Raw genomic sequence first — 27,267 nt, 5'->3', positions numbered from 1 at the left:
ACAGAGCCTCCAGCATTATCAAGGATCTCCACCACCCTTCCAACAGTCTTTTCCCTTCTGCCGCCTGGGCAGAGGAACACAAACATCTGTGCCAAATCCAAACATGTAGCATACAGTTGACCCAATAGCAGTCAGGATCAACACCAGTTAAGAACATCAAACTGAAACATGCACTTTATCTCTTAATGCACTTAAATGCCCTGCGCTGCTGTTATTTCTATATTTATATGTTTTTATTTGTATTGTAAGGACATTTTTACCCTTTTCTGTCATACTGCTGTGGGCTGGGAGGAAAAGCATTTTCTTGTATGCAAGTACACAACAAAATGACAAACTAAATCTCGAACAGGTTTTATTGATGACGAACCCAAACATCTATACTGTAGGAATACCTTCACTGGGCTATATTCTCTTATTTACATAACGCTTCCACAAAGTCATACAAATACTTGGTAGGTTTCATGTCAAAGTATAGATATAATACATTAAGAACTGGGAACAAGGGCTTTCAATGTTTTATAAAGCAACTGTCACAACAAATCTACAAATGAAAATGGATGATAGAAAAGAAACAACCAATCAGCTACTGCAAAACAAGTCCTACTTCAAACTCTGTACAGGCGAGGTCTTGAGTGTCCATGAAATAAGGAGGAAATGCAGCTCTTCTATGTGTCTGTCCTCGAGAGTTCTGATAAAGGCAGATGTCTGATGTAGTTGATAGTAATTCTTTCAAAGGCAAGGATGAGATAAACCAAGCAGTTTATACAGCGAATCTTGTCCTTTTTGTTTGCTGCCTCAAACAACGGAGAAATGTGGGACATGAGGAAGACAGTTTTTTTTTTCCACTTCTCTTTTTCGTTTCTGTTGAGGTTGGTTATCACTTGATGTGAACCAACTTCTCATCCGTTTTTAAGCGTTTGCGTCTGGGCTGTATGAAGTCCTCCTCGGAGTCGTCTGTGTCATCCTCCACCTTTTCCTTCGTGTCCGGGGATTCCTCGGTTTCCGGTCTTTCAGGGAAGATCTGTCCTGGGAATATCTCCTGCAGCTTCTCCTCGTAGTACAGGCTCACTGCCTTGCCGGATATCGCCATCTCGGATCCCGCCTGCCGGAGGAGGAGGAGGAGGAGGAGGGGGAGGAGGGGGAGGAGGAGGAGGAGGAGGGAGTGGGACAGGAAGAGGGTGAAGAGTGATATGGAGGAAGCAGGTGGGAGAGTACCATTGAGCAGGAGGAATGAATGAGTTGAAGCAGGGAGGAGGAAGAGGAGAATGAGGAGACAAATTAGATCTGGTTAACACTGCTGGTGGCAGGGTGGCCCTGGCTCAACCTTGCTGCAGAGATATCCTGCCGCCTGGTCCCACTGTGGCTCCATGAAGCATTTCCACAATTCAGACTCAAAATTTGGCTGGCTTCATATACTTTTACTACATTTTAAAGGGTAAATGTATCAACCAGTACGACATTTTTAAAAAGGTTAGACCAACATTAAACTTTTTGTTCTGATTCTGTAGATAAAAGAAAAGCCTTCATGTCTATCCAACATCCATTGATCCAGTAATTGAGCTACAGGAAACAAGCCCTAAACCCAAGAGTTAACTCACATGAAGAGAAAGATTGTGTTATCACAGCCTGTAGTTCCTGGGTCTTGAAAAGCCTAAAACACCTAAATGAAATCTGGACTGATACTCGTGTGCAGCTTGTAAAACTCAACACTAGAAGAGTACACTGAGCAGATCTCTGCAAGGTGTGTCCTGGCTGCCCTCATTTTGTTTTTACTACCCGTATTCCGATAAGACCTGCCTCTATTCTGCCTCTGCAAAATACTAGGTAAGCCAATATTTGCCTTATGTTATTCGTGCTAGTTTATTTGCGGGATCATTAGTTATCCAAGGTAACTACATGTGTTTATTCCTCCAAAAGCCCTGGCTCTGCCCCCGGGTCTCTTCTGCAGAGCTCCCCCGGCTCAAGCAGCTGTCTGTCGGCCAGCAGCACAACGTTTTTTTCGTCAAAAGTTCAGTATTTTCAACTCCAGGGAAATCGCGAATGGGGCGAACTCCACTTATCCATTCATACGTTTATATGCGTGTATGAAGAGACAGCTATATATCCACATACTCTCTTGGATAACTATTCTTTCTCACCTGACATATACTACATACAGATTATACATTTTAAATTAATAGACCTCAAAGTGAAAATACATGTGAAATTGAAACTACATGCATGAAAACAAAAATGAAAAATATGTGTAGTGAAAGCAGAACAAAATCATGTGAGAGGCCCAGAACCAATTATGGTTGGCACAGCCCCTAATAAAATACAAAACACATCTACGTTACATTTTAGAATCAACCGTTCATGTGGTCACACTCTAACACTAAGAGCCCATACTAGAAACGAGGAGGCTCGGGCAATGTTAATGTCACCACATCGGAAATTAGAAGTGTTTACACCTGATCGAACGGCCACACAGGAATGTGGAATGAAAAGCCGGTTGTCATACAGAGGGGGGAGAAGCGATATTGTTTAAAAAAACTGGCATAATGAAGACATTCATAGTGTTGCACTCAGTTATACACATGAAAAGGGCCACACGTAGTTGTGTAACAAATGAGAGATAAGATCGAACCCTGCATACTTTCTCACATCCACACAGCACAGAATGAAGTGTGATTGTCAGTTTCACCAAATATAACACACTGAAACATTATTGACCTTTTCAGGACCGCCAGACACCCTGTAACCTACCACACGGTTCTTTCCACTTTTCATTAAGATTAAATGCAAATGAAATGTATATGCAAAATTATCATAGTATGAAATTGCATGACTGCCCAGTTCTGCTGCTCATGAATTCTCTATGCTAAAATGAAGGGCAAAAACATTTCTTGGAGCCTCAGTGGGAGAGAACAGGACATCTGTGCTCTATTTGAAACGGCTTACCTGCGTATTAATCTGTTTCTCCTCATCATAAACCTGGATTATTCGAGACATCTAAAAAGGGGCAATGACATTACAACAAACACAGTCAAGCAGCAGGGGGGGGAAGAAAAGATTTCACAGCACAGGCAGGTTAGATAAAAACAGATCAGAAATCTGTTTACAGCCTACTGTGCTCAAGCCCACATCACCAAGTGGTTACTGCAGAAATTAACAGCAAGTCAAGTCTGCACTCAGTCTTACATCTTCTTAGGTCCACTTAATCTAAACTAGTTTTAGTTCATCTCTAGTTTATAAATCCATTTAGCTCAAAATGGTGGTACATACAATGCCCTTTATTTTTTTTACATTTACCATTTTATCAAACGCGATTCTGTCTTTGAAGTTTCACCACTTATATGTAGATAAATGCATTGTTTAGGGTCCTATATGATGATATTATGTTTCAATAATGTTGACTTTACAATTGATACAATCCCTGGAATGAAACCATCACATTTAGCTGTAGCTGACTGAAATGTATTCATGAAGAAAGTATTCTCAGGGAATTCTATTAACATTATCAAAGGCATCAATTAACCAGCACTTTAAGTACTGTGGCTCTCCAAAGCTTCTCATCATAACTTCTAAAGCCTTCTCACACTTCAAGAACGGTTTTAAAAAATATTATAAATGGTATTTGTTTTGTCTATCCAACTGCGATTTACATTTGGGTTATACCTACTGAACGCTGACTAATTGCAAGACAGACAGACCTGTAGCTGTCCCAAATGTCTGAAGGCACTATCCTTCAGGCCTTCTGTGTTGTTAGATGCAACAATGAAAAGAGCTTCAATCTATCTTAAAAATCTAGACCTTTATATTTGTTGCCATGGGTGGAGCCCTATGTTACCTGAATAGTCACATGAGCAATTGCGCTCTAATTAATGACTTCCAAATGTTCTAAGGGAAAGGACTTGAGAAATCCAATTACATTACAGTGACGATGTTGTTACGCTCTGTATTGTTAAGTCATGCAAGCTAAAATGATACAGCTGTATTGTGCATTACCAACAACCATCTCAAGTGAGATCCCTGCTTACTGTTAATTTTACTTAAATAATAACATATGTATGGTGAGGTTGTCCTGCAAGCCTCAAAGCCTTTATGATCAACATAAGCCAAATGAAGTGATGTCTCAGGGTAGTCTGGGTCCAGACATTGTTCACTTCTTGATAAAACAGAAGCTCGCTCATGTGGTTGGAAGGTATAATACATGATAATATATACTTTATAGTAGACCAATATCAAGGAGGACTGTGTTCCATTACACACGGATGGTACATGATATCATCAGCAATTAAACTGATACCCAGCATCCAAATGAAAAGAATCAGATTAAATAAACACATTCAATTACATCATTCCCCCATAGAAGAATATTCTTACAGATGAAGTGAAATAATAAAGTGACCACAACCATCCATTAAAATTCAAACTTGTGATTTATCATTGTGATGCAGACAGTGTTAACAGGGTTCAGACAGTGTTCCAACAGCCAGTGTTAGTAGGTGTACAAACCTGAATGCACACTGCAGGCCATAAGCACCACTTCCTTTTCCAGTGTCAGGCTGTCTTCACATAAGGTTAGACTAATATATTGGTTTGCAAACTCTGTGTGTGATTTATGATGCTGTACACTGACATATGAACATTATTTAATCCATTATTTCATTGTTCACTTCCATTTTTGCAAATTAATTATTAATTCAAAAGGTCTGCAAGGCTCCAGGGTTATTTTTCTACTGGTAGGACTGGTACTACAAGCATTCTCAGTTGGTCGCACCCCTTTCTTGGGGGGTACAGCCTGGTATTAAAATGACCTTGCATGCTGATGAATAGACGCTGACAAAAAAGCCCTGCCACTGAAACTAAACTCATCCAGACATAATTAATTAAATCTTTACCGCTAGAACGTTACTATTGATCAAATTTTACGAATTCATGCTGAAACCTGCCAGCTACCCCAAGTTTAAGCTGGTTCCTTCCCAATGGCGTTACAAAGAATAACTAGCTGAGGCCTTGTTAGGTTAAACAATTGACAGCATGTATAATTGACAGAGCTTCCAGGTCTGTGAAGTAAAGCCAAGTCTCTTAAACTTGCATTCTATGTAATGGCCAGCAGGGGGCAGATCCATTGGCTGCAATAATAACCGATATCATGCAGTCTTATGGAGAAATTACCCGTCTTATCACTTGATTTATTGGCTCAGTAAACAGTTTCCAAACGAGTTTATGGTCTCAATCACTAGTTTCGAAACATTATGATGTTCATTTTTAAATTTAGAGTAAAATAGACAGCAGATTATAGTTTTCATTCTCAGTGAGTCCGTCCAGCGCACCGCACGAAACTAAGATCTAACCGTTAAACTAGCCAGTGCTGATCAAATACAAAGCAAGATTCTCTTACCGTTGCCCATTTCTCACCTAAAATAGTTAGCAAAATAGTTATACTTAAAAACAGGGTATTGTTTATCTGTAATAGAAGAATGTGTGACCAGGTGAGCTACCATTGTTTCCTGCTACGGACGAGTCTAAACTGCACAGCCAATGAGAGTAGCTCAACTCTCAGTATGTCATATTCACTGGCTCCGACAAACTTCAATGGTGATGCCCATAACGCCAAACTCGAGGCTTTAAATTGGTTCTCGATAGGTTCAAACTTGGTATAACCAGCACTGTTAAGAGAGAAGGTTAACCATAACCCTCTCTTTACATGGCTCTGGGTACAATAACGTAGTGTTAACCATTACTGCAGTAGCTCCCAGGCAGTCAGGAATCACACTTTGATTTCCTCCAGAACCAAAGTCAAACAGGACAACAGAACTAACGCCCTTTACTTTTACCCAGCAGCTGAGAAGCAAGACACAGGAACGTCTTGGATACTGAGGACCTGTGTTTACTCATGGGCAAACTGTAACCTACATTTGCACAAGTACATTTTCTACCACTAGACAACTTCACTGCTAACCTTTTCCTCTGCTCCGCTCACATTCACCATCACTTTCTGCTGCTCACACTCACTCGACCACACACTTGCTGTGTGCACACAGTACGCATCGCCCTGTTCCTTAAAAGAAACTATGCTACTCTTTTAACAGTAGTCATCAACTGTCGTTAAAACTTGTACATGTGTCCACAGGGACTCTCCGGCTCTGCAGGGCAATGTTTCTCCCTGAGGGGGCAAAATTTGAACTCGTACACTCCCAACAAATGGTCGCAGTCTGGAGCCCTGGGCCTAGTGTGTTAGCCTAGCATGAAACTGGTCAACTGATTAAATCCAGGCAAATTAATTAGCTGCTGGTCATTTAAACTTCAACTCATATCAGTCTAACCCTTGTCTGCATGCACACGCACACACACACAATTCCCCAGAGCATGCTCAAGACTCATGCTGCTCACCTCATTGTACTTTGCACAGTTTTGGAAGACCAGGCGCATGTCGGACACAAACTCTTGGATGGACTGGTAGAAGTGGGAGCTCCGTAACTGCAGCTTCTTCTTCACCTTCTTCAGGTCCATGGGCTGCTTGATAATCTTGTAGTAGTTCGGCACCTGGTTGAACAAAAGTGGGTCAGAAAACTACTGATGCGAAAAGTTTTGATGACTTATTAATACTCATTCCACCAAGATGCACCACAGAGCGGCACAGGATTAGTCGGATAGTCGCAGAAAAACAATAACAATGAAGAATCAGGTAATTGTTGCAACATGGACCTTTTTCTCTCGTCACTTACTGGTGCTCTGTTGCATATTCTAACCGTGGCTGCTGCCACTAGCTACTTAGCAGTTCTATAAGCTGACTCTACCTGGACAGGGAGCTCGAAGGACAAGAGGAGTGTAAACGCTGCTAGTGTAGGAGCGGAGTGGAGCTGGAATAAGAAGGACTATGACTCTAAGGATGAATACACAGCGGGTTCAGGCAGCGACAGGAGAGGCATGAAATGGAGGAAGAGGAGTTGTAAGTTAATTTTCTGTGGTTTGAACGAGACATGTTATACTGTGTTTAAATAAATTAACTAAATTCAGAATCATTACCTCAACACCAAACACATTTCCACTTGCCAAAAGCATGTGGTAAATACTGCAAATATAATTTGCCTCTCCTTTCAACCGCCTTGAAAACTCATTAATCAGACATGATTATTATTGTCAGGTACCTGCGTTGCCAACATGAGGGCTGTATGAAATTATGTTTATTTGTACAGCTCTTCATCACAAGCATGTCTCAAATGATTTTATGAGTTCATAAAATAATGAGCCTGCCAAGAGCTAACTAATCAATTATTAACCCCAGAACAAATGATACAGTAAAGTATACCATCACAAAAACAGTCTCCAATCTCCAAAAAACTCCAAAACCAAAGGTCAGTTGTCTCCACAATGAAGTAAACAGTGTATATGTAATTCCAAATAGCAACCATGTCTAATTCAAACATTTCTGTTACTGTGTGCAATCCATGGGCAGAACAGCAACAAAGATGAGAGCAGATGTGGACATATGTAGAGCTACTTACAGAGCTAGGAACAGGATCTCTGAAGCCCACGCTGAGCTCGTGACAGAAGATGTGCAGCAGGAGACGTTCACATCTCTGCGGAGAGAGGAGGAGAGAGAATTAGCTGCCTCGTACTAATCCTGAAGAGGCCTTTGAGGGTGCTGTGACTGTACTGACCCTTTGGTCCTCAGGACTCAGGCCCTTCTCGCCACTGATTTTCTTGCTGTCGTCACAGTACTCTATTTCGGGGTTGTTGACACTCCGGCAAAACGTGCAGAGAAAGTCACCCCTGAGATGGAAAGAAAATTGACATGGAGAACATTGTGTTAATGTTGTAGTAGGTAACTTTTAAATAACTTTTTGTCATGAAACTTATTTAAACATAAACTTATTCCTGACAGTATTACAAGAGACAGATAATCTGTGGTTCCTCTGGCTCTAGTGCTCCTCATGGAATCTATCACGCCTGAAAGAAAACAACAATCTGGGAATGACCAGTGAACAATCAACTATCTTTCTCAGCTCTGATTGGTTGAGTCTCATTTCCAGTGTTGGTATTTGACAATCAATTATCTCCAAGTCACCAAAAAACGTCTTTCTATCTTCCTCGGCTCCGATTAGTTGTTTGTTTTTTCAGACTAGGTGGATTCTTGCAAATGCCATTAGGAGCACTAGGAGGAGCCAGAGGAACCACATTGTTTCTGTAAGGAAACAGTGGAATTATTTTTTATAAAAGTTACCTATTGCAGCTTTAACCTTTGTTTAATGTTTCATCTGCATAATCAACTAACAGCAGCCACAGCCAAATGTTTCAAGAAGATCCAGAACATTCAGAATAATGCAGAATGATGTAATTAGACCTTAGGTTTAGACTGAACTGTATAAAACATGTTATGGTTTTATTGTTGCATCATTCTGCATGACTTTTCTTTTTCTATTAGCTTTTTTAACTTTGTGGTTCTACTTTTGTACATTTGCATGTTTCCCTAGATGTTACTGGCTTGCTCACTGAAAAAAGAATCACACTGGTCATATTCTATAGTCTGCAACAGCAGTTAAACTGTTGTTTTAAAAATATAGCACCTTTACTGATCACTTACTTTGGGAAGATTTTTATGGTGGGTACATGGCATTTCATGTGGAACACTTTGGGACAGCGGTCACAACACAGCAGGTCACCGCCGTTTATACAGACAGCGCACCAGTCTTCATTGGGGTCGTCTTCTTTCCCTTCAGAATTGCCAGTTCCAGCCAACGCCCCACCCCCTTTGGTCTCTGTCCCCTTGTCTACGTTTCCATTAGTGAGCGGAACACTGGCAGCGCTCCTGCAGTTCTCCGAGGATAACGAGGTAGTGGAGGTCATAGTGGTAGCGGAAGGAGAGGAGGTGGCAGCGCTGGAGCCATTTAGTCCAGAACAAGGGGTCTCAGACTGGGGTTCTGTTTTTATGCACTCTCCTAAAGCCTTCAGAGCATCTTGGCCTGTAGACACGCCTCCCAATACAGGGAGGGGGCTGTTCTCCGGACTGCTCATCTGGGGGAAAACACACAAAAACATTAGACTTAACATTAGTTTAAGACAGCATGATAATCTTCTGAATGTGTCATATTTTCACACATATCTTACAATACTATATTTTAAGTATAGAGCCCAGACGCAATGCACACATCCATTTTCAGCTGTAAGCAGTAGAAACAGCTACCAATGAAGAATAGTATTCATACCATGCAAGCACTCCTCCCCGCATCTTTGCCTCGCTCCGTCTTCAGAGAAGAAGCTGGACAGTTGTAGCCGTCATCTGTACCAGGCTCCTGTTTCACCCTCACCTGCTCAACAGCAGCTCCACCTCCTGGCCCTGCCCTCCCTGCAGAGCTACAGCTTAAAACACACACAAGACAAACCATGGAGACATTATTAATGCAATGCTATAAACTCATTAACAACATTAAACCAATTAACTACCAACTATAATTCAACTCCTTAGCGTCACTGAGACTGATCTTAACTGCAGTGACTTCAGTCCAAATGTCGAGCCCAAGAGAGCGTTTGTTTGCTTCATTTGGCCCATTTCTTTTAGAATGAATAATGCCCCAGACAGGTAATGGTGTTTAACAAAGTATATAAAGCACGGCAAAACTAAACTGACACATTTTTAAAAGGAGGTGTGGTGATTTCTTGTGTGAGAAAGAGGAGTATTGTGGTTACGGTTTAAAGTTAGGCAACTAAAACTTCTTTAGGAAATGAATGTTTAGGAAAGGTTTTAGTCATTGTTAACTAAAAAAAATGAGGTGTCACACTTCTACATCCACCTTCTGATAGAGAGCGTGGTCAGAACCAAAACATACATGACATTTGAGCAAGAATGTCGTATAGTGCTAGCCAATGTCCTCTGTTTATAATTTTCCAAAATTACACTCAACAAATACTACATGTTGAGTAGGTGGAATTAGCTTATGCACACCCTTTGCACAAACCTACGCTGCCCTCTATTGTCTATCCTACGCACGCACTGTGTGTGCCAGTGTGTGCCAACACTGCTGTATGAATGCAGAGGAAGAAAGTGGTCTGCAACACCAAGATGGTCAAATGGAGTTTAGCCTCAAATCAATAGTCCTTGTTATGGGAATTGTTGTGTTAAAATCCTAATGTGTGTATAGCTGCCCAAACATAATGAAGTATGACATAAGAGAGTGACTGCTGTAAAACTGTAATGATATAAGGTGTAATGATAAAACCCCGGAGTATTAGACCCCTTCCTTGTGTCTCGATTTGTACACTGATCCGCCATAACATTATGACCACCTGGGCACCCTGACTGGTCTGCGGCTATGCAGCCTCATACACAACAAACTGTGATGCACTGTGTGTTCTGACACCTTTCTGTCAGAACCAGCATTAACCTTTGCAGAAATTTGAGCTACAATAGTTTGTCTGTTGGATCGAACCACACAGGCCAGCTTTCGCTCCCCATGTTTGATAGGTACTGAGCACTGCAGACCGGGAACACCCCACAAGAGCTGCAGTTTTGGAGATGCAGTCTGACCCAGTCGTCTAGCCATCACAATTTGGCCCTTGTTAAAGTTGCTCAAATCCTCACGCTGCCCATTTTTCCTGCTTCTAACACATCAACTTGAGTCTTCACACATGTAAATGCCTGCGTGAAGACAGCGGCTTTGTGAGAACCACAGGGGGACTGGAGACCTGGTGTGCGGTGGCCTGTGTTCTGACTTTGTTGATAAACATGCACGTTTCTAAGTATAAGCTGCAATGTAACCAATTTCTCTTCCCTCTCATCTGGGGAAGAGACAAAGACAGATATTGTCTCACCCTAACAGGTTTTCCACAACACCCTCTAAAAACCTATTTAATAATCAAACACTCACAATCTGCCAAACATGTCTATTGATCCCAAGCACTGTTATATCTGGTTAATTTATTAAATCAATTAACTGCGTCTGGTGTGTTAATATTTTCTAAAGATTTTAATGGGATGTTTTGCTAGTGAAATACCTGCATATCTTCTTACCTGCCTCTGCTGCCTGTGCTGGATGTGCTAGAAGGTCGTGCTGGTGTGTGTGCATTCGACAGACCTGCAAACAGAAATGGGAGCGGAAGCAGTAGTGATCACTTCTACTTGTACAAAGTTTCATTTTTCTAGAGAGGGCATTAAATGAACACAGTATGTAGGAAGGAGATACAGGATATGACGAAGGGGTGGGAAACACACTATATCATTTTATGATAACACTTAATGACATGTGAGGATCTGGAAATTAAATGTAGGCTTATGTTTAAAATTATTTTGTGGGTAATCCAGTGTATTCCGTATATAACACTGGTCTAAGCTCTGTTAGATGTGAATGGGAGTCCCTCTTCCTGAATGTGTGGGTACCTGAAGATCCAGAAGAGTGTGTGGACAGTCCAGGTGAGGGGTTCATGTCCACTGAGCCTAGCTGATGCTGTGTGCTGGCCGTGATGTAGCGAGACAGGAGGTGTCCAAGGTTGCTAGAACCAGCATCCTCCAACTAGTGATGCCAGAAAAGCCCAGAGAATCAAGTCATTCAAGGGCTCAATAGATTTTTGTGAAGGAATATATTTAATGAAAACTTCACTCGACCAGGGAAAATATCACGACCAACAGACAAACATTGGTATTTATACATGTATATAAAATATACATACATATTTGATGTCATACTTGATTTTCATGATGTCATTAGTCTCTAGTTTACACATTAAACATTGTACAAATGTTTACTCATTCTTTCTGGTCCTGTTCGTCATAATGCTAATTATGTGATGCTCTTAACAGATACATTTACAATTTATATGTTTTCTTCCTACCATGGTATAATATACGCACCTGAATGGGAGGGATCTCAGGTAGGCAGGGCAGGTTCTCAGGATTAGTGACGGAGGGGATGAGCTCGATGGGACCTATAATGGGGCTGGCAGGGCCACGGTGAGCATGGGCCCCCGCCATACTGGCACTGGTAGGACTTGTGGGATTGGCATTATGTAGGGATGCCACTGGGAAAGGGCCTGCATGCCCTGGGTTAGAATGCTGCAAGAAAAAAGAGAGAGGGAAGGATGGTTGGAGGAAAAGAAGACAGAAGGAAGGACAATGAAAGGAAGAAAAGGGGGAGAACGGAGGGTGGAGAGAAACAATGAGGCAGGTCATTCACAGAGTTTCATCAAATATTCCTTGTTGTGAAAACAACATGGTTGCATGATCATGCATTTGGGTGACAACACATGCTGCACAAGACACACAAATGACAAAGTAGTAAAAAGGTGCCAAACCCCTGATTGTAGTAAGAAACGAAACCTTTGGTGGCTCATCTCAGATTCTATAGACATCTGGACACAAAGAAAAAGGGGCTGGATATAGTGGAGGTTTCTCTTACCTAGTCTTACATGCAGGCAGTAAATGCACATTTTCATACTGTACACATTATTTGACTTGAGCAAATAATCAGATTCATGTGTAGATACATTACACACTAAGGCAGTGCAAAGTGATGAGGAAACAGCACATACCCACCCTGCTATAAAAACATGGAAAACAACTTCTTTAAATTGAACAACTCTGTTTTAATTGCATCATGGGTATGGAAGTTCAGGTATGCCGGTATTTAAATGAAATAATTGAATCAAATTTACTTCCAAAATCAAAATGACCCTTGCAAATAGTTTTCAGCGCATTCCCAAGTATAAACCTGTCATAATTACACTGAAACTGACTGTGAAATGGACTACGCACTTTAATTTTGCCGGGCCCCAGTTTGGTTAACTGGCAGAAACACTCTAAGATAAGCTGAAATGTGCCAACAAAGACAGGCAATAAGAAGACCACAAACTAGTAAAGGGGGATGTAAACCATGCTACATTAAAAAATTACATTTGCAAAGATTTTATGAGGAAGGAAATGCACTTTGTAACATAACTTTTGTTTGTTTACAGGAAAAATCTACAGGGCTCCCTTAAACTTGTAAATTACAACTGGACTTTTGCATTTAAATTTGTATTCTGCCAAACGGTCACTCCAACACCAGAGTTTGCATTTTCATTTGAATAAAGGCAGCACTCTCCAAAGCTTGTTCAGAGTTGTATTTACTCATCAGAACTAGAAGGCAGATATAACATCTTATAGCCCTTATTCACTGCAGGAATTTAAAGCATAATGTGACGTGTAGCCAAGGTTGCAAGCTACGGTTTTGTTTCCACAGTTATCCATCCACTAGTGATAGACCAATTAATCTGTCGCAAATTAACTGGGACAATTAATTAGGTAATTGGCATCGGTTGATATCTGTGCTCACGACGCCAATAAACAAAAAAATGTCTTCGGACACATCTGGAGGTGTCCTTGTCAACGTGGCTGCTGTGGAACGATGTTAGTGCTGTTGTGAGTTTTGAGCCCTGTTCTACAACTCTAATGCATCCTTGCTGTAAACATATGCCTGGATTTCCTATAGAATACAATTAGTTTACTGTCAGAGGACTAAAGAAACCAAAAAATATGAACATATCGCTGACATATCACATTTTTAGATGATTTGGTGAACTTGTTAGCAAATCATTAGTTTAGAGTTGAGTTTTTGGCCACCTGATAATTTAAGTCCAATATTCAGTCTCCTTTTGCTCAGTTTTTTAGTCTCTACAAACTCCTGAGGGAATATCTGGCTCTTTAGCTGCTCAACCAATTGTGTTGGCCCCATTCCTCATTCAATTTCAATGTAATTATAATAAGGTTATAATTGGGAGTAACCTGGTATTTGTCAATGGAGTTTCAATTTAATTTGGTCAGTAATAATGATTTTTCAAACATAAAAAATTAAAGTTAGATTTTTCCATTTAAATTTCTTATATTATGCACACATGGCTAATGAAATTTCACTTTGATTGAATGATTCTATTTCACAACTGGCAGCTCTGAACTCAATACTTGAGAAAGTTAAGATGGATAGCAGTGCCACCAGCCTTCTTTTAGGCATTCACAGATTTCCCAAACGGTCAGCCAACAAAAATCAGTCTAACTTCAGACTCATGAAAAAGTAATGGCTGACCGATACTAGAATTTTTCAATATTGATAAAAAAATTTTATCAATTAAGTTATTACTACTGACTGGGACATTTGCAGTTGAAAAATAAACCTGTGTGCGAACTATCTGGCCTCACCATTAATTACCTTATTGTAAACAAACTCCAAAGAATATTAAACACAATTGTCATTAATAGATACCTACTTTCTACTACATGCAAATTATAGATATAGATCAAAATAGATTAGATAGAAAAGGATGCACAAACAACATAGTGCATATTCTTTCTTAAGCATGCTGTTTGGCTGCTTCAGACCAGCCTCACCCTGTGTATCTATACAGTAACTGCTATAACAGTAGAACTTACATTTTGGGCTAAACATTCACATTTGCATAATTCTTAGTTTATCTAACAACAATGAATATGAGACAAATGAAATCAACAACAAAGACCCGAGTTACATCCTTGATCTATTTCCATACAGTGAAACCGGAGTATGTTTGTACTGACCTGTCTCTGTAGCTGAGGCTGCATCATGGGGGGATACTGCTGTCCGTTATGTCTCGGCTGAGCCGTGGGCATTCGGCCCTGTGGTGGACCCGGGAGACGCATATGGTGGGAGGAAGGGTACATGGCGGGACCTGGCCCACCATTCATACCCCCAGGCCCTCTTGGTAGCTGCTGCATACTGATGAGCCTAGGAGGCTGTCAAAATCACACATACCCAGACGATGTGAAAATCAGATCATTAGATAAACACTATTATGGCAATTTATGCAAATAGCAGACAATTTTCAGGGTCATGAAATTATAGGAACAAAACATGTAATTAGTGCTGACTATGACAAGTAGATTCGTCAATCTACAGAAAAGAAATTAAACATCAGTGATCAGTCACTTCAGTCATTTATCCTTAAGAAATACCAAATATTCACTGGACACAGCTTCTCAAATGCTAAGACTGTTTGCTTTCATGTGTTTAAAAACACTAAATCATATATTTGGGGGCTTTTGACTGTTGATTGGACAAATTAAGTGATCTTAAGTGATCACTTTGGCATTCGGTCCCTAGTGACGGCCATTTTGTCCTTTTTTCCCCCAGTTTTATGGACTGAAATGATGATTAATAGCCTAGTTAAAAAAGAAGAGAAAGAGGTAATCAATGGATCTGATTTAGTAGATCCATTTCAGTGCTGAACATAAACTTCCAGAGACTCGAACCTTGCTTGAGACAGGAATCCATCACAGGGAACATCTATTCAAATGTGTTTTTAAGTTCCAATCATCCTTTTCACAACATCCAAGCTTGCTTACTAGTTGTCTTCTAGGTTTGATTTGAAATCCTTAATAGTATGATGCTAACACTTTCAGTTCCATTACCACACAATGTATGAAAAATAAAAAGGTAATTAACTGCTCACTATCTCAATTCAGTTCAAAGTCTATGCAAGTTGGTTTTCCTTGTGTATTGAAATTAATTGAAACCAATTCTGGAAGTGAGGAGATCAATCTAAAACTGTACGCTTTGGAAAATAATTGACAACATTGTTATAGGACCAGTGTGTAGGATTTAGTGATATCGATTGGTGACGCTGTGACCAACTGAATACTGCTCGCCTTCCAAGCCTGTAGGAGAAACTACGGCGGCAGAGAAACACGCAAAAAACACAAAAGGCTCAAGCTAAAGCCAGTGTTTGGTTTGACTGTTTGACTGGGCTACTGTAGTAATGGCGGTGCAACATGGCTGACTCTGTGGTAGAGGGCCACTCTCCATGTTTATAAAAACGCCTCATTCGAAGGAAATGAAAACAGAACGATTCTTATTTTTAGTCGATCATGAACTAATGAAAACATACATATACATATTATATTCAATTTCTGCCAATAGATCCTCCTAAATGTTACACACTGGACCTTTAAGCAAGTCATTGGTAGTTAATGACCTGAAAAATGCAAAACACTGATATGGTCTACAAAGAGAGAGAGAAAAGCCATTTAAAAACACCAGTGATGTACATGATCAGTCAATGTTCCACATATAATAATAAATAATCCTAATCTCTCAAGGACAGACTTCCATCTTGAGTCAGCTGCTAATATTTGGATGAGTCACTCAAATGATCGTCAGGAGCACAGATTTCCATTCCATTCCACAGTGGTAGCTTGATTGGTGAATGCTTTCCGTACCTGCTGCTGAACCAATGGTGGGCCGGCCTGTCTGGAGTGCTGCTGGGACATTTGGGAGGCGATACGCATCTGTTGCTGGATCTGCTGCTGGTGCTGCTGCTGCTGCTGCTGTTGTTGCTGATGCTGCTGATGCTGCTTCTGTTGTGCGTAGGCCGCCTGCTGCATGTGCTGCAGCCGGAGCTGGGCCAGGTTGATCTGTCCTGGGTGTTTGCTGGGGTGTCCTTGGCCTGTTGAAATGGGTGGTGCTCCTACCATCACATTGGCTGGTTGTGCAGGTGGAGGTGGCTTCTCTATTACCAAATTACCTATAATAAGAAGACAGATGACAGTAAGCATAAAAAAGGAGTGCACATGCATAAAGTAAAGGTGTGAAATATTCCTTATTTTATATATGCAGCAAGGCAACATTAATCAATTGCTCACTGCTTAATTTTGACGTAGTTTATGCCGATTATACAGTAAGGCAAGGCTTAATGTGGATCAGAGGCAAATTAAGATTGTTCTCAGTTTTAAGCTTGATTAGAATAAATATTGACTGATGGGGGATAATAAGGTATTAGACTTCTCTCACCTAGATTCACCACGTTTTTGGCCCAGAAGGTAGGATCACAGAAGAAGCGCACAACTCCGTTGGCCTGGGGCGCTGGCTCTATTCTAGCCTTGAAGAGCTGGTGAAGCTGATACAGGATCTACATGCATGCACGCACACACACAAACAAACAAACACAGAATAATGCTCTTCTGTTATTGAGCCTGGCCACCTCAGCAACAAACAACCCATCTGTCAACATGCCCTTTGGGAGCATTAGCCCACAATCCCACAATAATGTTATCTCAATTATCTCATTTGCTGATGGTCTTGTGGTAAGAAGTCAAATCCACGTGGCAGAAGCCTCCCTTGTTACAAAACCAAAAATAAAATCCTGTCCACATAATGTGGGAAAAAAGCTGGTACACAATGCCATGTTCTTAGACTGCTGCTGAATACAGACTTCCAGGGCAAACAATACTTATGTACTAACTATGACCCTACATCTGATAGTGTATTGCTTTTCACACTTCATGATGATTTTGATGACGAGGTCACAAGTTATGTCAGAAGCAGACAAATGTTCCTCAGAACAAGATTTAACACTAAAACTAGTAAAATTCGTTCTCATGTACAGCAAGAATATGGGATCCAACCAAAGCCTACTGAAACGCTTTATCCCGATAACAATAATTGTCATGTCGGCTTTAGCCTCTCAAACTGCTGAACATCCGGGGTTCACAAGAAACATACCAGCCTCTTGCTGTAGAGCAGCGCTGTGCTGCTGCCAGTAGTAATGGCCCAGTGGCAGAAGTTGAGCACATGGTGGATCTGCTGGGCCAGCTTGGCGGTATCCTTGTGCTGAGCAAGAAGCCTCATACTGCGCTCTTTGGTCACACTCTAGAAAGAAAGTGAGATTATTCTGGTTAAGGACTGCTAGGACACCCTAGTTAAATGAAGCCAAATTGCTTTCCAAGCTATTACAAAATTATTAGCATATGCATAGAGATGGATTAGATGATTAGATTTGATTAGATTAAAATTTTATGATCCCCATGGGGAGCTTGGGTTATTGCAGCAGTCGATATTAGAACGCAGCAAAGACAAACAATTAAATAAATAAGAGCACAGTAAATGGGCAAGTACTCAAGCATAACAACATATATAAAAAATATAACAAACTGGATTTAGTGACAAAACGGAGAAAACATAGAGGGGAAAAATATCACAGCAAGGCTGTTATGGAGCAGTAGGCATGAGAAAAAGGAAATCAATGAAAAATATTTATAATTCAATAATGAATTTATAATTCATAGTATATGTAAAGATATTTAGTAAACAGAATGCATCACAATATCAAGGTCAATTCAATATCGATAATAAATAAGAAGGTATGAGTATATAATATGAAAAATGTATTAATGGATGTCTCATCATATTTGTATGTACAGACACACAAACAACTTCTAATCGTTCTGGGCCAAGGTACACAAATAAATACTGTTTAAAATCCATTACAATAAATGTACTAATTATCTTTTCAAAGTGACTTTGCAGCACCTTATTAAGCTATTTGCCAGACTGACTTTCATTAATAATCTCTTACCTCCAACTGCTGCAGCAAGGATTTGCCCTTCTTGTTGATCTCATTAATAAGAGTAAATACTGCGATTTTGATCTCGTGCTCCACCTTCCTATGTGTCTCATTCAGCTCTTTTAACCTGGATGAACAAAAATAAATTAAAACATTTAGAGACACTAGACACCAATACACATTGGCATGGCTATTAAGATACAGTAACTATATCAACAGGCAGCATGGGAGAGGAAGCTGAGGATGAAAAACGCGCACCTGATTTGCACCTGAGAGACAGAATAATGGACATAGTTCTTTCTGTCCTGTAGTTTGGCCATGCTGGTCTCAATTAGGCCTTTCTGATTCTGGAAAGCCTCTTCCAGGAACTGGTACCTGAGAGATGAAGGGGAACAACTTTCAATGAACTGAATAGCCATCATTTTACTAGTTATGTTAAACAAAAACAAGAAATAAAAAAAATAAAAATTGAATTGATCACTCATTAAGAAAATATGGGCCAAAAAGAGACCCTGTGTATTGGAAATGTTCACATTTTAATCATTGGTACTTAGGAACCATGTATGAATGCAACTGTTGTCTCTTGCTGTCACGTGTAAAAGATTTATGAGAATCTGACCAGGGGATTCTGTCCTTTGCTTTGGGTGAGAGCAGTATTTATTTTCTGTGAGCTTCCATTCACCTTGCAAGATGTGAATCAGTCCATGATAAGATAACAAAAATGAAAAAGCAGCAGTGCTCCAGATTTAAATCACAAGGATTTCAAATCACTGGCATTGTCTACCAATGACTTTGCAGGAAACAAACTTTATGGTGAAGATTTTATAGTGTCCTAAATATAGAGTTTCCTGCAGGAACAGTGAGCTTGATGGTACACCAGCTGACAACTTAAGTCGATTTGGCTGAACACCTTGAGAGGTTTTGAAGATATGATTACAAATGCACAAACGTATTTACTTATTGGACTTAACATTGGATTTTTATTTGTATTGGATATGTTGTGATCCTGCTGTTGGATTTTAGTCCCATTTCTGTCTATTGTATTTATTGTAACTTTCTGTGCATTTATTGTAAATACCACTAAAATGCCCTGTGTGTGTGGGGCTGCCTCTCTTGAAATTGTTTTTTCTATGTTTTTTTACCATTTTTCCCTTATGTCAAAAGGAAATGTTGTTGGTGTGGTCTTGTAAAGCCTATTGAAACACTGCATGTGTGTGTAATGAGCTATACAAATACATGTGAGTTGACAAAGCATAGTGAGTTGAACATTGTTGTTATTTCCTCTACCAAGAAGGCAACTGAATGCTTTATAAATCACAGACACGTCTTGAAACCTTGAAAACTGTGGTGCGCACATTTACACTCCCCGTTAAACAAACATTAAGGTGGCCAAGTGGTTTACTGTGGTGGATTACCTATCTCAAGCATGTTTCAGCTCACTACAACAGATTTTTGTAATGTACTGAAAAAGGATGAAACCACTGGCTGCTCTAAGTTCTTTGTGAAATTGTTAGCAGTAATGTTAAATTGGAAGTTAAACATCCCAGACCAGAATACAACCAGTACATTAAACTGAATTAACATGAACGTGGTCAAAAATACTAGTACCATACCAGTCAGAGAGGCTGACAGACAGGACAGTCTATTAGTAATTTAAAAATGTGCAGCATTGTGTTAGATGCTAAGCTACCTGTGCTCCTTGTGCTCCAGCAGCTGGCAGTCCCTGCAGGTCAAAGTGTCACAGGTCTCACAAAAGAGCTTCAGGGGCTCCTGCTTATGAATGGGACAGAAAACAGGCCTCTGTCCTGATGTACCAACAGACTCTATAGATACACAGGAGAAAAGACAAAAATGAGGCTTAATTGGAGGGAGAAAAAATAATTAGAGAGGAAAATGAATCATACAAACCAGTGAATAATAGACAGACAAAATAGACAGCAACCAAGAAGTTGTGTAAATCCCCAGTAGTCGTGTCTGGTCAGAGCCTCAGCATGTATGGTCCCCCAGCTAGAGGTACCAACTAAGCAACCAGACTCTGCAGCACTGTTACCATGGCAACAGCCTATCAGCAGCACCACATTCACTGTGCTTTAACTAGGGTTTATTTTATTGAGGATTTTGCAGTTGTAGCTTCAGTAACCAACGGTTGGTTCTTCACTGTGAGGGTCAGCCATCTTACCGGAGGCAGCGTCAGCATCCTCCTTCGTGTGAATCTTGTGGTCCTTGGTAATTTTGACCCTCTGGTGGGCCTCCACGCAGGTCTTACACAGCCATTCTCCACACTCCACACAAAAGCCTATGGTTCCTGCATTGTCCTCGCAACTTGTGCACACCTTGAGAAGATAACACCAATAAAAATCTTTAAAAAAAACTACATGTAATTGTACACAACTCTACACCAACAGGGTTGGTGCTGAATGATAAACTCCCACAAATGTGTGTTTAGATCATCAAATGTTCCCTTGATGACGCAGGATTTTAATAATACATGCTTTGGGATGTAGGCTCTTAAGGCAAGCTTACTAATACAACTAGGTCAATAGTTGTATATAATGTTTAGAAATATTAAAGCCTAAACTACCTGTTTACTTTTCTCTGTCAAGCAAAAATTGGGATTGCATTGCTTAAGCCAATAAGCACCCCATGGGGGATCTAACATTATTATAGCTGTGTCTTCACAGTCAGCACTGTATTTGTAGATGTACTTTGTGAACGAGTATTCTTCCTTTTGATAACTAAGGGGTCAGGAATTACAATCTTTTGAAAAGTGTGATCTGATGGTGACACTAAATAAATTGTCATGGGTTCTCTAAAATCAATTGGTTAATTTAAATTAGGAGAATGTGCAATGCAAATTTCCAGGTGAGAGTAATGGGTCAAGAGTTGCACATTGTGGTTTTATTGTAGAGCCAGACCGATTTATCGGCCGATATTAGGCATTTTCCAAACTATCGGTATCAGCATTCATAATGGCCGATAAATGAATATTTAAAAAAATAGAGACGAAACACCCAGAAGCATGACAAAATTCATGGCTAACATGTCCAGTTTTGCTGCTGTAACGTGTAAGCCGAGAGTGAAACGGATTTAGCTAGTACGTTAGTTGTTACAGTATAGCTGACTGACTGTCGGTTTAACTCAGAGGTGTCAAACTTAGGGCCGGAACCGGCCCGCCAGAGGGTTCAATCCGGCCCGCGGGATGTGTGAAAATTACAGAGAAGACAGAGTATTGAACATAGCACAATGCTTTATTAAACTTTATTCACCGACAACTGTAACTCACACTGTACATTTACTGCTAGACCTGATAACTTACTTCTCTGCTCTGCTGCCGTTCACCGCTGCTTGAGTGCTCCCGCTCGCACGCTTACACTCGCTCTATCGCTCTACTACACACACGTTACGCTGCTCCATTCCTCTCATAACATTCATTAGTCAAAATGACTTTGTCAAAAAGGAGACTAAACTTAGCAAACTAAACAGTGAGTGAACCTACTTCATCTAAAATGCAGCTTCAGACACTTTGCTCTGTGAAACTACTAACTGTGTCTAAGTATGCATTTTCACAGATGCACAGATGTGAAAATGTATGTAAATTTAAAACGTTGTTTTAATTAGTATTAACTGTAAGAGAAAGTTACCCTGATACTATTGTTCAGTTCCAGGTACATGTTACTTAATGTTCTGTGGCTTTGTAGATCCACATCCACTGATCTTTAAATTGTAATACACATGTATAAATGAAATTAATATAATATATTGTTGAAATTGCACTTATTTTCCTTAAGAAAATTCAGGTTCTTCATAATGTTTAATATATTTTGATGTTCCTCTGTTCTGTTGTGACAATAAAACAAACAAGTTTATTTTTAAACCGCATTATCCTATTATTTTAGTGAGGTCTCATAAATAACTACAAATAACTAATGTTAGGGAAATCTGTTTATATTTTGTTACGCGTTTCCGGAATTTCTTTTTAAAATATATATCGGAATATCGGATTTTTAAATCACCAAATATTTGTATCGGTATCGGCCTTAAAAATCCTTTATCGGTCGGGCTCCATTTTATTGGTGGCATTTGGCAATCAAAACAAAACTAAACTCCTGGAGTACCTTGGTGGCTGAGTGGTTACAGCGCATGCCACGTAAGAGTTCATTGAGGTCATAGAATAATAAGTGTTTGATCAGATTCATACCATTTGTATTTGTTCTGGACTAAATGCGATTGATGCATATGTAGATACAACTGTGCCAAATCATGGACAAGACTTGACTTGTCTTTGCTTTATTAGAAAATTAAATACCAGAATCCCTCCAAACAGTAAAGGCAAACATACATGGCAAATCATTGATGCAAAACTTTGATGCAGACAACCCTACTACAACTAACCCTGATGTACAAAACATCATGGCCACAAGGGCCAACCCTTTGACATACCTGTGCAGCCTTTTCATCAGATGTGCTGGTGGCTTCTGTGGTATCTTTGACAAAGTAGTTGTCAATAAGGTCACTCTGTTTATAGTCCTGGTGGCACACCGAACAGCGCATAACATTTACTACAGACAGAGAAGAGACAGAAAACATGAGTCAAATGAGATCAAAAGGTAAAACACTGGGCTACAAATTTAACTTACGTTAAGTGTCTGAGTAAGATGAAAAGCATGCTATTAGTAAAATCAATGAATAGTGACATTTTATTGATGACTGATCTTTAAAGAAAAATGGAAACAAACCCAAACAAGCAGTCACCATCAAGGACTTGCCCATATGTAAACTATTACCCCGACTTCTTATGAAGCCCCCTTAATTCTCGGCTAAGAATAGTCCTGCTTCATATAAAAGAGGATTAATAAGAGGCCTTCAGCAGACTTGCTGCTTATTTCCATAATTTCCTTTAGGTAAATTCCTGTTGTTATTAAAAATTCTTGGCACTGTGGGATACCCACTGCCTATTCATGGGGACTAATTGATTTAGCGCTCGTCTCCAGAAGATTCAATCTTGTCAACCTTGGCAGTTTAGAATATTAAATCACATGGCCAAACAACGAGGACCGTTTCACTTAATCACTTTAGTTGGTTTCGTTAATGGAATTAGTTGAATTACTGCTATAATCATACACCCCTACAAATAATTAATTCAGCATATTAACTCTGCCGCTTATTTTCTAAAGTCTAATATTATGCACAAGATAAAACTTCACATTAATGATTTAAATTGAGTCAGCATAATATGCCACTCCTCCAGCTGAGGTAAAAAACCGGTGTAAGCCGGTTTGAGCCGGACTACACTGGCTTCAGCTGCACACGGCCGGTTTGTGTAAGCTACAGCTGCATGGGTCCCTGAGTGATTGGTTGTGAGAGCAGCTGGACTGGGATTGTGTCGAGGAACCCACACAACCCCTAAATACACACAGACACACACACACATACAAAAACAAATGTACCACACAGCTGTCACTTTAAACTGGAGCAGCCCCCACCCCTCACCCCCCTTCATATCAAAACACACACACACACACACACCTTATCTTATACAGGATTGAGGTTCTGTTTCCCTACATTAATCAAAAGTACATCCCTGTACTAAAGCAAATATGAACAGAACAGACTCTCAGATGATTTGGCTCTTTATTATTGGCCATTTCTTAGTCAGTCTCGTTAATATCGCTGTACACCACGGTGAGCTGCAACCAAAGCTTAAACTGAGATCAAGATGATACAGGAAAACACAGAACTCTCAGGGGACATGGTTTATCTTGTAGAAGTGACAGATATCATCACATCACAATTCTGCTTGGTGTTTGTTTGCTTGTTAATTACAACAATATGGAGACTACAAAGTCGATTTGGAGATTTGGCTTTCATGAAACCTCCTACAATTGATTTAGATTAGAATATGAAAATGTAATTTTGGTCGAGTAGAAAATAATTTGTATCTTAGTCAGATTTAATTATCTTCACATAATAGTTTAGTTACAAAGCAATGAGAGATGTTATCATAAAAAACAAGACTTCTAGTCTAGTATTGTGCAGGTTAATGCGTGCATCTGGTAAAGCATCCTTCAGACACATGACAGGTCTCTTCTAGATATTTCCATGCCTAGATAGGTAAGAAGCACCATGTCACATTATAAGCTGCTACCAGCTATTACAAGTGACATAATAAAGGGGAAGTAGAAAGTATGGATGAATTCATAAATTAATATGTAGGAAGTTAGGACACAGTGAAGTTGCTCCTGGAGGCAGCATAATGACCTAGCTATTACATTTCCTCATTTTATGTACATGACTTTGGAAATACATATGCACTTTAACAGATTATCCATCATAAGCTTTATCGCTTAACAGAAATTCTGGTAACTTATCATTAGCCAGCTTTCCTCTAACCAGTAAAGCACATGGGTTTAATACAATCAATCAGTAGCATGGGTAAGTGTTGTGAACAGGAATGTCATAATGAGTAATCTTTTATGTGAAGCCATGTTAATCAATGCTATAAATCTAGTTAGTAATAAACTTTTTGTGGGATTTAACTGCTTTGGTAAAAAGTGGTGAATAAATCATTTTCAGAGATGTCAGGGCTTTCACAAACTAAGGAAAGTGGTGTGAAAGAATGGGCCAGCGAAGGAGACCCCTCCTTCCAAACCTCCAGTATGACTGAGTCTCGCATCAAAGTTAAATACAATTCAGACCATGTGATACTGAAACTCTAATGAAACCAATTCTAATGTAATTCTTGAAAACAGTACTTTGAACACATGATATTAAAACTCTGCACTGAGACAGAGACTAATAAAATGACATCAAGCTTGGTGGCAGGTACTGTACGGAGGTAAAACTCTACACACGTGGCTTAAAATCTGCAGAGTAAGGAGTCATATGAGCTGTCGCTATGAGACACTTGTAAGAGAACCTTTGTTGAACCTGAAATACGACACTTATTTTATGTAGACTGCCAGTGATCAGATCGGTTTTACATGGATGCTGTAGTTACATTTTCTGGTTCAGCCCTGCGATGAAATGATTCGCGGGTAGAGGTTCACATCAACATGAAATGAGCACAACCCTGACGTCTGCCTTCAAGATAAAGGCTATGTGAGGATAATTATTGATTGAACAGTACAAAATGATAAGGACAACATATAAACGTACTCTTGAGGGGTGAATGTACCTTTTCAACGTGGTGTGTTTTCACTCAGGGGAAGTGAAAACTACAGGAACTATAGTTTTGCTTTAGTCCACTCTCAGAATTAATCAGATGAACTGCAGCTGACCGACTCTGGGACTTTAACCAGGCATCTGGTTTATAAGTGCACTTACACCACATTGTAAATTATCCTGAATTACATTCACCAAAGAAAGATCATTTGGAGACCTTATCATGTAATTATGACCATACTATACTATGTCATAAAATTAGTAAAAAAATATATAATAAGGAGATCTTGATCCCGCACAAAAAGAGCTCATAATTTCAAGATTCAGATACCATAAGTATGAGAGGAGAAGAAAAAACTGTACAGAGATATTCCACAGTTGTATTTCGATTAAGGGCTGCAACTAACTTTTATTTTCATTATCGTTTAATTTCATCATTTTCTCGATTAATTGATTCGTTGTTTGGTCCATAAAATGTTGCCCAGTTTTCCAAATTGCAGGGGGACATCCTCAAACCAAATAGAAACCATTAAATATCCATGTTTGGAGGCTGAGATCAGAGAATTTAGACATTTATTTTTCTTAAAAAATGACTCAAAACAATTAACCATTAGCAGAAACTAATCGTTAAATCGTTGCAGCCCTGCCATTTAGATAACAGAGTGAGAGACATCTGTCAAATTAATATTGCTCTGCTATACTGTCAATTATTATAGAAAATAACGTGAAATCTGTTGCAAATGGTTTCAGCACCATGATTGATTCAGTATGTGCATTCCCCAGCAGTTGTTTTGGTTGATGTTACTCACTGCTACCTGCCTCTATCTAATCATGGTGGAAGAGTGGTTGGACCAATGATAGGTTTCCGATGGACACGGGAGGGCATTTAACCACAGACAGACGAGACACCTTCTTCTGTGCAATGAAATTGAAATTGCATACATCTTTAATGTAACACCTGTGGCTGTCAAACGTCGGTGTATTCAGGTGTAGAGTCTCAGATCAACCCCCTAGTTGCCTTAATTCCCACAAAAATCAATGAAGTTTACCCCTCCGACTACTAAAGCCAGAGCTTTAGACAGACCGCAGTTAATCTTAACTAACATCAGATGACAGAGCAGAGGAATGTTTACAGGTAGATACAGTCAGTGACTGAGATAAACTCACCTATGTGTGTGTCCGTTTGCCCGTGAGGTCCAGGCACTTGTACGCTTATCTGTCTATCTGGTTGCGGGATACATTTCAGACAAAACGAGTGCAGACAAGGCAGAAGTTTTGGTTCACAGTCTCGGCTCTGAAGACTTTGTTTACATACTGCGCACGTATCCAGTAAATTAATGGGAGCGGATACCGGCGTGGCCGCTGGAGCTGTGGGAGGGGGGGACATTTCATTGGTGAGTCCGCCAGCAGGAGCATCCCCAGCGGTCAGGGTTTCAGCTGCGGTTGGCTCTACATTGGTGCTGCTGGACCCAGCCGGGCTGACGGCGTTGCTAGCGCTGCCATTGGCTTCACCTCCCGCACCAGCAGCCCCGCCGCCGCTAACGTCCCCTCCGTCGCTAGTGGGTGTAGGTGCCTCTGTAGCATTATTTTGGGACTCTGTTTCTTCACCATTCTCTGTATTCGCTTCTATAACGATTACTGCATTTTCGACTTTCGTCTCCGGCTGCTCGTTATCTTGTACTGAAGGCACTGAGTCCGAATTAGCCGACGGTTCCATATCCTCCTCGCCTTTGTTATCCGCCATCTTCCTTCCTCTTTGAACCGCTGCACGTACTGCGT

General features: G+C 40.1%; 1 protein-coding gene across 4 annotated transcripts; it reads right to left on the bottom strand.

The window, feature by feature from the left end:
• Positions 1-335: 335 nt before the first annotated feature.
• On the bottom strand, positions 336-27,267 carry trim33 (tripartite motif containing 33). Of its 4 annotated transcripts, XM_051426126.1 has the most exons (21): positions 26,656-27,267; positions 22,768-22,886; positions 20,507-20,660; positions 20,018-20,150; positions 18,586-18,702; positions 18,340-18,454; positions 17,487-17,633; positions 16,776-16,893; positions 16,205-16,509; positions 14,528-14,722; positions 12,274-12,330; positions 11,834-12,034; positions 11,363-11,495; positions 10,997-11,060; positions 9,195-9,348; positions 8,573-9,003; positions 7,650-7,761; positions 7,494-7,568; positions 6,379-6,531; positions 2,941-2,991; positions 336-1,102 (listed from the first exon to the last, which is right to left on the bottom strand). In XM_051426126.1, the coding sequence occupies exons 1-21, from the start codon at positions 27,230-27,232 to the stop codon at positions 878-880; spliced, it is 3,636 nt and encodes a 1,211-aa protein (XP_051282086.1). In that variant the 5' UTR covers positions 27,233-27,267; the 3' UTR covers positions 336-877. The 4 variants fall into 4 exon arrangements, with proteins under 4 accessions (XP_051282086.1, XP_051282088.1, XP_051282089.1 ...); XM_051426128.1 differs by lacking the exon at positions 2,941-2,991; XM_051426129.1 differs by lacking the exon at positions 12,274-12,330.

The sequence above is a fragment of the Dicentrarchus labrax genome, unplaced genomic scaffold (genome assembly GCF_905237075.1).
Source record: "Dicentrarchus labrax unplaced genomic scaffold, dlabrax2021, whole genome shotgun sequence".
Taxonomy (NCBI): Eukaryota; Metazoa; Chordata; class Actinopteri; family Moronidae; genus Dicentrarchus; species Dicentrarchus labrax.
The sequence above is the reverse complement of the archived record's forward strand: the minus strand, read 5'-3'. Positions and strand labels throughout refer to the sequence as shown.

Bases quoted from the DNA above. Each gene is read 5' to 3' on its own strand.
- trim33 (XM_051426126.1), bottom strand. From the start codon at position 27,232: ATGGCGGATAACAAAGGCGAGGAGGATATGGAACCGTCGGCTAATTCG. The intron at 20,151-20,506 runs GTAAGATGGCTG...GTGTATCTATAG, and splicing joins GGATGCTGACGCTGCCTCCG to AGTCTGTTGGTACATCAGGA. The intron at 11,061-11,362 runs GTACCCACACAT...TTCTGTTTGCAG, and splicing joins ACACTCTTCTGGATCTTCAG to GTCTGTCGAATGCACACACA.